An 8456-nucleotide genomic window follows, 5' to 3' on the forward strand; every position below is an offset into this window, starting at 1 on the left:
AGGGGAGGCTGTAACACCCCGTGTTTTCGAATGTCAAAGTCAAAGTCCAAGTCAACTTTGACTTCTTTGACTGTAAATAGTCTTTTCTTATTTTTGTATTATGTGGAGTAAGTGTTGTCTAAATAAATGATCGAATGTTTAATCAATGCGACCGATTTACGACTGCGAATAGTAGGAAGTAACAATGCGATAAAGTTAATCAATCAATAATCAAGCTAATCGACTCATCAATCGAACTCGAGAGTCGAATTATGCGAATTTGGTATTATATCACGTGTGCGTGTGCCTTATGTGTTACTTGTGCATGTTTACCTTATGTTTTGTGTGGTATTCAATCGAATCAATCGAAACTCGAATCGAAGCTCGAAACTCAATCGAAACCGAAGTCGAATATTGAATGTAGATGATTATATGCTAGATATAGTGGTTGGGATTAAAAGTAATTTGAATAGGAAACTCTATCGTAACCGTATCGTCCTCAATCGAGATCGAAATATCAAAAATCGTCGCGCCGAACACTCGAACTAGGCTGCAGATCGATCAGGCTACCAGCCGATCGAACGGCCCAGCCGATCGAACATGTTGTTCGATCGAACAGGCTGTCCGATCGGGAAGCCTGGCCGATCGGCCAGCCCTTTCCTCTTTTGGAGCCTATAAATAGCCATGTCATTGTCATCCATTCCACTTTTGGAAAGCTCTGACCGACCAGACTTGCGTTCTTCATCTTTTCTCAGATTTCTCTCAAATCCGGTAAGTTTTCACTCTAAATCTTGTACGTTTTTTATCAATGCATGTCCCTTCACCTTTCTATCTTTCAAATCATGATTTCTAACCGTGAAATCACCAAGATCTAGGCATTCAAGGATGATGTCATCAGGGTGTTCTTCAAGAACATCATGTCTTGGCCTCAATCCACCGTGAATAGCTCGGATCTAACCGATTTCCACATAAATAAGTAAAGATCTATCAAAGATCTAAACAATTACACGATGTAAATGATTGAAAGAATGATTTCAACTTTCTTTCAACTCTTTTACACTCAATGTCATCAAACCGGTAGAAACGGAGCTTGAGCCAACTCACTAGTGATCGTAATGGTTGCGTGGTTCAAGATTCGGATTCTATCTACGAGGTTCACCGATTACGGGTTAAGCATTAAACCACCATTCCGAACCGTCCACCGGCCGGACTTGGGTGATTCCTGTCCGAACGGGATGAACGGGTAAGGACGAAGGTTCCATTGTTCAAACTCGTTGTCAAGGAATCTCGAGATAACGTCAATAACCCAAAACAACCAAGTGTTAGACGAACAGGCCGACCAGGTCAGGATGCTGGCCGAACGGTTAGGCCGTTCGAAGGAACAGCCCAACCGATCGGACATACCAGCCGATCGACCAGGCCAGCCGATCGGCTAGCATGTGGTCCCACATTGACAATTTCATGAAGCATGGTATTGAACGAGGTATTGTTCGATCGAACAACTGTTTATCAACATTACTCATCGGATCATGAGATACTATGCTTCAACAGTGAATCGATTTTACAACTCGTTCGTAGTAAGAGGTGCCACCCGATCGAACATGCTACTCGATCGAGTGACATCCAGCTGAGGACCCACTAATGAAGTATATAACCGATCGGTTAAGCCGGTCGATCGAACAGACCGTTCGATCGATCGACCTGAAAGGTAATAACACTTCAGTGTTCTCAAATACTACAACGAAATCTTCAAAAGTTCAAACCATCATACACAAACACATCCTACTTAGAGGAAGAAACACTCCACTCGAACAGTCCAATCGATCGAGCCAGCCGGCCGATCGAACAGACTGTCCAAACGGACTTCCAAACCGAACGAACAACCCGTTCGATCGAAACTGTTGTTCGATCGACCAGGCTGTTCGGATCAGTTACACTTGTTTCCATTTTACGTTTCGCTCATCGTTATGCTATCGAACTATTCAGGCTAATCCTACTTTCAAGCGCTCCCTTCAATCCATTCAATCAATCACTGTGAGTATACTCGAACCCTTTTTGCTTTAGCACTTTTGGGTGTTACATACGTTATATATCAAATCACAATCGAACACACTACTCAATATTTTATGCGCTAACCGTCCTGCATGTATTACGTGACTAAAAAAATGCTTGTTGTTATGTTTACACGTGGGATGCTGTCTACCTGCCTTAACGACGTAGTACTATAGTTTGGACTCATCACCCGTTCACACGGGGGTTGTTAAGGACAATTACTTGCATGGATTACGGTGGTAATCATGTATTGCGAACTGTCTCGGACAGTCAACCCGCAGTCATTGGTATCGATAGATCCATGTTGATAATTAACATGCTTCGTTTTCTTCTGTGTACGTGCTGCTTATGCGTAAACTATTTGAACTCTATATGCTATTATCAAACTTGTATGCTCACCTTTACATTATATGTATTGACTTTATTTTAACGTGTGTGACAGGTGTTTAAGATATTTGCTTGCTAGGGAAGCGAAGCTAGAATAAAGCTTTAGAGACCCCCAATAAATAGTTGTGTGTCAGAAACGAGCAACTAGGGCATAGTTGTCTGTAGATCTTGTCAGGCTGGGTCTTAGAAGCAAATAAAAAATATTTAGTTTTGTTATGTTTAAATCTGAGTTGTCGGAACAGAATTTCTTGTTTGGATGCTATCTTTAATAATGTATTTATTTATTCGGGATACGGTATGGGACGTACCTTTAACTGGATTATATAAATAGTTTTTATGGAAACTTCTGGACAATCTGTTTCGCTCAGTGCCATGCCCTGATGATTTCGCCATCGGTTGGGGTGTGACAATATATCTCAAGTTCAAATCTAATTCCAACAAGGTTTTACTGTAGTGAGCCTTTGGGCACCGGGTTTTTCTTAAAATGGACGATGGTGGGCTTGCGCTATCCAACGCTATCTGGGGTAACAGGCTTATGGGGTCGCCTTTTACCATTGCAGTTACCCACAGATTACCCACGGAAATTGACGCGGGAATAACAACAGTTTTCTAGTAGTGTAATACCTTTTGAACTTTGAAGGATAATTTGATTTGACATTCCTTTTTAAATTATTAGTAATGTTTGTGAGCATGCTGATTGTAATACAAGGTAAGTCATCTCTAGTTCACGAGATGGATTGTCATTTGAGTTAAAGGTAAATCAACATCTTATACCTACGTGAAAAGGACTAAATTGTCATTTGAGTTAAAGGAGTAAACAAACAAGTTTGTCAGATGGATTGAAATGGCAAGAAATTTTAAACTACATTGTGTTTTTGACAACTGTTACTAACTTTGATCAAAACTGCAAACGGGACCAACACGGACTAAAACAACAGTTTACTCTTACATAAATAGTTACAAATATTCTATGTCCAACTATGAGTTCTGACTTCTGTGTTGGATTATTCGGGTTTGTTTACGGGTCACGGGTCGGTGCGTTATCGGGTCGCGTTTTAACGGATTACGGGTCGAAGTTTAATGGGTCACGTTTCATCAATAATTTGCACGTGAAAAGATTTGGTCAGGACTTTGACCGAGTTTCATGTATGTTTACGTTGGAGATCATGGATGTGAGTGTTTCCAATTTGTTGCTGATTTCATGGAGATTTTATTGAGATGTGGACGAAGTTATTTGCATGTGATGTTATTGTTTTATTATAAATAGTGACAGTTTATTTAGTAATGTACCACTTCCTTTCGATAATATAGCTACAACACCCCTTTCATTCTTTCTTCTACATGTTTGTTTCTTCTTCACTTACACATAAGTAAGTTTATGTGTATCGTGAGAGTGTTGAGTGGGGCCTGAACCAACATTCTAAGCACTGAAGGGGGGTGTGGATAGCGTTGGGTTAACCGTCACTTGTGTCAAAGCTTCGCCACTGATTAGAGGGATTCAATAATTAAATACTAAACATCCTAGACTAATATGAATTCTATTTCTTCTCTAACTCAAATACTAAACATCCTAGACTAATACTAATAAAGTGTGAGGTTCATTGAGGAACACTAAAAAAGTGGGGAACAGTGGGGAACCGACTCAAACGAACTCCGATTGGACTCATTCCAGCAGCGTTGGAACCGTCTCATCGAACCCTAACTAGGATCTTTTAACCCTAAATAACCCCTAAACCCTAAATATATTAGGGTTTGGATTTTAGGGTTTAGCTTTAGGGTTTGGCCTTAGAGTTTAGCTTTAGGGTTTAGAGTTTAGCTTTAGAGTTTAGGGTTTAGCTTTAGGGTTTAGCTTTGGGGTTTAGCCTTTAGGGTTTAGCTTTTAGGGTTAGCTTTTAGGGTTTATAGTTTAGATTTTACGGTTTAGCTTAGGTCTTAGCCTTATTTTTAGCTTTAGGGTTTAGAGTTTAGGAGTTAGTATTTAGGGTTTAGGGTTAAGAGATTTTAGTTAGGGTTCGACGAGCCGGTTCCAACGCCGCTGGAATGAGTCCAATCGGAGTTCGTTTGAGCCGGTTCCCCGCTGTTTCCTAATTTTTTAGTGTTCCCCAATGAACCTTCCCCTACTAATAAATAATTCAAATAATAATTAAATAACTTTAAATATTATTTTACTCGTTTAATCTTTCGACTTAAGATCTCATCTGGACCGCCCCTTTGAGATCAACCGAACATCCATGTTAATGTTATAATTTTATCAGGTCAATGGGTTAGTGGGTTAGTGGGTTAGTAGGTCTTTGTTTGTTTGCTCTATTTAATTCGTGCATACACTGATTAATGAAAGAATGAAGCAAGTTCGTAATTTTGTCTGTATATTTCGTCTGTATATCAACCATATCTTCTGAGCAATGACGGGGAATGTGGTGAGAATTTTCTTGAGACCTGCTATTTAACTACGTATTTTTTTTTTCTTGAATATTCAGCATCTTCTCCACTTAATCAACTCGTTTTCGTTTTTTGTTTATGCAAATGGATGGACCTCCCTCATTAACGTTGACGTTGGGGAGGCCAGATATGCAGCTTTCCAACAACGAGCATGTATCGCCTTCTCTGGGATTGATGGCAATGGCACGACTCCAGCTTTCAGATCCGCTCAACGACATATCTTACAACAACGAGAAAGCGACCTCTGTGGGATCCGTGGCAATGGTACGACTCCAGCTTTCAGATCCGCTCAACGACATATCTTACAACAATGAGAAAGCGACCTCTGTGGGATCCGTGGCAATGGTACGGCTCCAGCTTTCTGATCAGCTTACAGACACCTCGTATTGTTATAGCAATGAACAAGCTCCTTCTATGGGATACGAAAGAGGGGTTTCTCTATCCGTTAGTGATGGTTTCAGTTACTATGCGCAGCCGCCATCACTCACTGATGTAGCTGGCCGTGATGAATCTTATTCAGGTGAACATATTCTTGTTCATGTATTGATATATGATGGTAGGTTGTTTCATCTTGCTTTACTTTTTATTAATAAGTTTCTTGCAATGTGAATTGAAGTGGGACCGGGTCCAATGGAAGTCGACAACAATTCGGCATCCATGTCTGAGGTCCGTAATCTCAATCTCTGAAACCATAACATAAATGCTCTTTGGTATAAATCAGGGTCTTCCCTCAAAATTAGGGATGGCAAAAAAGCCCAAGCCCGTCGGGTATACCCGAACTCGAAAAATACAGACCGGGTATACCCGAAGCCCAATGGGTATGGGCCGGGTACGATCTTAAAAAAAAAAAATTCGGGTACGGGTACGGGTATGGGATTTAGTGATACCCGCCCGATACCCGGCCTATTTACCCAAATAATACCCGAAAGTATCATATTATAGATTTCTATATATATAAACTTAGTACATGTACTTATTACCTTCTCTATAGTCATATGTGGATATGTATATGACAAGCGTTTAGTGAACATATAACTTATTTTTGAGCATGTATATTGGATATGAAAGCTATGACCCTTTATTATGTGGATGTTTATGCAATTAGGTGGTCCTGATACAATTACTTAATTAAGTAATCGTTTTGATTTAGTTTGGTATATGTGGTCTGAATATGATATGTAAGTTATTAATCTAATTTTCATTTGTTATAGTCATTAAAACAGTAAATTATATAAACATCAAAGTAAAAATTGCACATTTGTCCGAACGGGTATTTTTAAGAAATTAACGGGTATACCGATACCCGCGGGTATGTCCGATACCCGACGGGTAATTACCAGACAAATACCCGACAGGTAACGGTCCGGGTATGGGACAAAGAATTACAACCGGGTATGGGTCTAGGATTACCAATACCCGACCCAAGCCCAGCCCAGCCTATTACCATTCCTACTCAAAATCCGAGGATGGGCCCTGATATAAATACCCTTCCATTTCATTAAAAAAAATACCCATTTCATTCTGATTGAGTATCTTGATTACAACTTAATAAAGATATTAGAACATTATAGTGGTAAAGGAAGACCCTTGGGCATTATCTGTTATGTGGCAGTCCAGTCAGCAATAGGGCATTATGAGACATTTTTCTAAAATGGGTGTAGTAGAGATGTGGGCATTGTGCGGCATTATGTTAAAAGGGGTGTAAAAAAATAAATAAAAAAACATAAAAAAAGGTATTGGCCAAATAAAAAGAAGGATACCTGTGATTGGCCAATAAGATCTTCATCCGGCATTTAATTTTGCACGTCCCAACCCAACTTTTGAAGAAAAACGCCCCCGAGTGCAGTGCGCGGATGTTTTGAGGCGTTTTTTAGGCAATTCACGCCCCCACTACGAGTGGTGTTATCGTTGTATATTTATAACCCTAAACTATAGTAACTTTTGATGAATCGGCGTGACAATTCATAATTAGTTACTAGGTTTGCCTTTTGACACATACACCCCTTGACTATACATAATTACATAATAAACAAACAGTTAAACACATGGATTAAGAAATTATATCTAATTAAATATGTTTTGGTGATCAGATACCAGAAGTTCACACTAGAAAGACACCATACAAGAGAAGGTACTTACTACTTACATTTTGTTGCAAATGTGCAAGTACTTTACATGCATTTGTAATTAATTTGTTTGCTCCAACACAAGATATTTTGTTTATTGATTTAAGGTTTTGCAGAAAGACGGAAATGAGAGTAATTAGGGCTGGTTCCATCACTGACGATGGTTATGCATGGAGGAAATATGGACAGAAGATTGTTCTCGGATCTATGTTCCAAAGGTCAGATGTATGTTTTGTTTTTAACTTTGATAAATAAGGGGGTTATATACAGAGAGAGACCGGTTATCGTATAAATTGCCTTAACGTACGCTGCGTACGAGATTCAGCATCAACATGGGATTTTTTTGAACATGCGATTTTGATCTTTTCTAGCATGCGAATTTAAATTTTTTTTAACATCCGAACTTTATCTTATAACATACGATATTTGGTTTTTTACAACATACGATTTTCACTTTTTGGTAACATAACGTGCGATTTTGTCATCGCGTACGCAACGTACGTTAAGGCATATTGTACGATATACTTTTTCTATATACGATATTGCCATCGCATACCTATCACTCATGTTTTCTCTACCTCTCAAATCAGCAAAACATTACGTACAAAAGTATTATGCGCAACTGTCTGCTCAAAGCAGCTACCAGCACGCCCCATTATTAACATTGTCATGAAATTGTATTTTAAAACTTGTTTTTTTTTTTTTTTTTTCATTGAAGATGTTATTTTAGATGTGCACACAAGTTTACTGCTGGGTGCCAAGCATTAAAACAGGTTCGGCAGTTGGGAGATGAACCAAAAGAGTTCGATATCAGATATTTTGGTCATCATACTTGCCCAAATACTTCTCACCTTGGAGCCTAGAGGAGGACTTGACCATGATTGTTACAACTCCAAAAACCACCACAATTTGCCAAACAGGCCATCCACTATTACAAAAAAAGCCACATTGGCCCCTCTGAGAAACAAGATGACATATCACATATCTAACAAGGTTTCATCAACCACTGGAGCACAATCATACCCTGCTTTGGTTTGAAGAGAGATATTGCTAGATGAATTCAAAGGTTTCAGAACGATAGAAGTTTAAGTGACATACGATTTGATGATATGATATTTTCTTAGTTTGGTTTGGTAGGTTGGATTTAATTAACTTCAAGGTTAAAGGATGTAATATATTACTTTTATTGTATACATGACATTTGTAGTTATTTCAAATTCATTTTGATTGATTACGGCTTAAAAGTTAAAAATATACTTTCGTGGTTTTAACAGACATGGTTTTTGCCATGAGGTATAATTCAATTGGTATTGGAGGGGAAATAAAGATTTGGGTTTGAGGCCATAGATCTCAAGTTCAAATCTAATTCCAACAAGGTTTTACCGTAGTGAGCCTTTGGGCGCCGGGTTTTTCCTAAAACGGATGATGGTGGGCTTGCGCTATCCAGCGCTGTCTGGGGTAACAGACGTATGG

At 39.1% G+C, this 8456-nt stretch overlaps 1 protein-coding gene across 1 annotated transcript; it reads left to right on the forward strand.

The window, feature by feature from the left end:
* The first annotated feature begins 4953 nt into the window (after nt 1–4953).
* Nucleotides 4954–8174, forward strand: LOC110942625 (probable WRKY transcription factor 70). The gene is made up of 5 exons (XM_022184400.2): nt 4954–5377; nt 5474–5523; nt 6948–6988; nt 7100–7201; nt 7702–8174. Exons 1-5 carry the CDS (start codon nt 4987–4989, stop codon nt 7844–7846), a joined length of 729 nt encoding a protein of 242 aa, XP_022040092.2. The 5' UTR covers nt 4954–4986; the 3' UTR covers nt 7847–8174.
* The last annotated feature ends 282 nt before the right edge of the window (nt 8175–8456 follow it).

This window comes from Helianthus annuus, chromosome 2 (assembly GCF_002127325.2).
Source record: "Helianthus annuus cultivar XRQ/B chromosome 2, HanXRQr2.0-SUNRISE, whole genome shotgun sequence".
Taxonomy (NCBI): domain Eukaryota; kingdom Viridiplantae; phylum Streptophyta; class Magnoliopsida; order Asterales; family Asteraceae; genus Helianthus; species Helianthus annuus.

Coding starts and splice junctions, on each gene's coding strand:
- LOC110942625 (XM_022184400.2), top strand. CDS start 4,987: ATGCAGCTTTCCAACAACGAGCATGTATCGCCTTCTCTGGGATTGATG. Junction 5,524..6,947: donor ATTCGGCATCCATGTCTGAG/GTCCGTAATCTC, acceptor TTTGGTGATCAG/ATACCAGAAGTTCACACTAG. Junction 7,202..7,701: donor CTCGGATCTATGTTCCAAAG/GTCAGATGTATG, acceptor TTTTCATTGAAG/ATGTTATTTTAGATGTGCAC.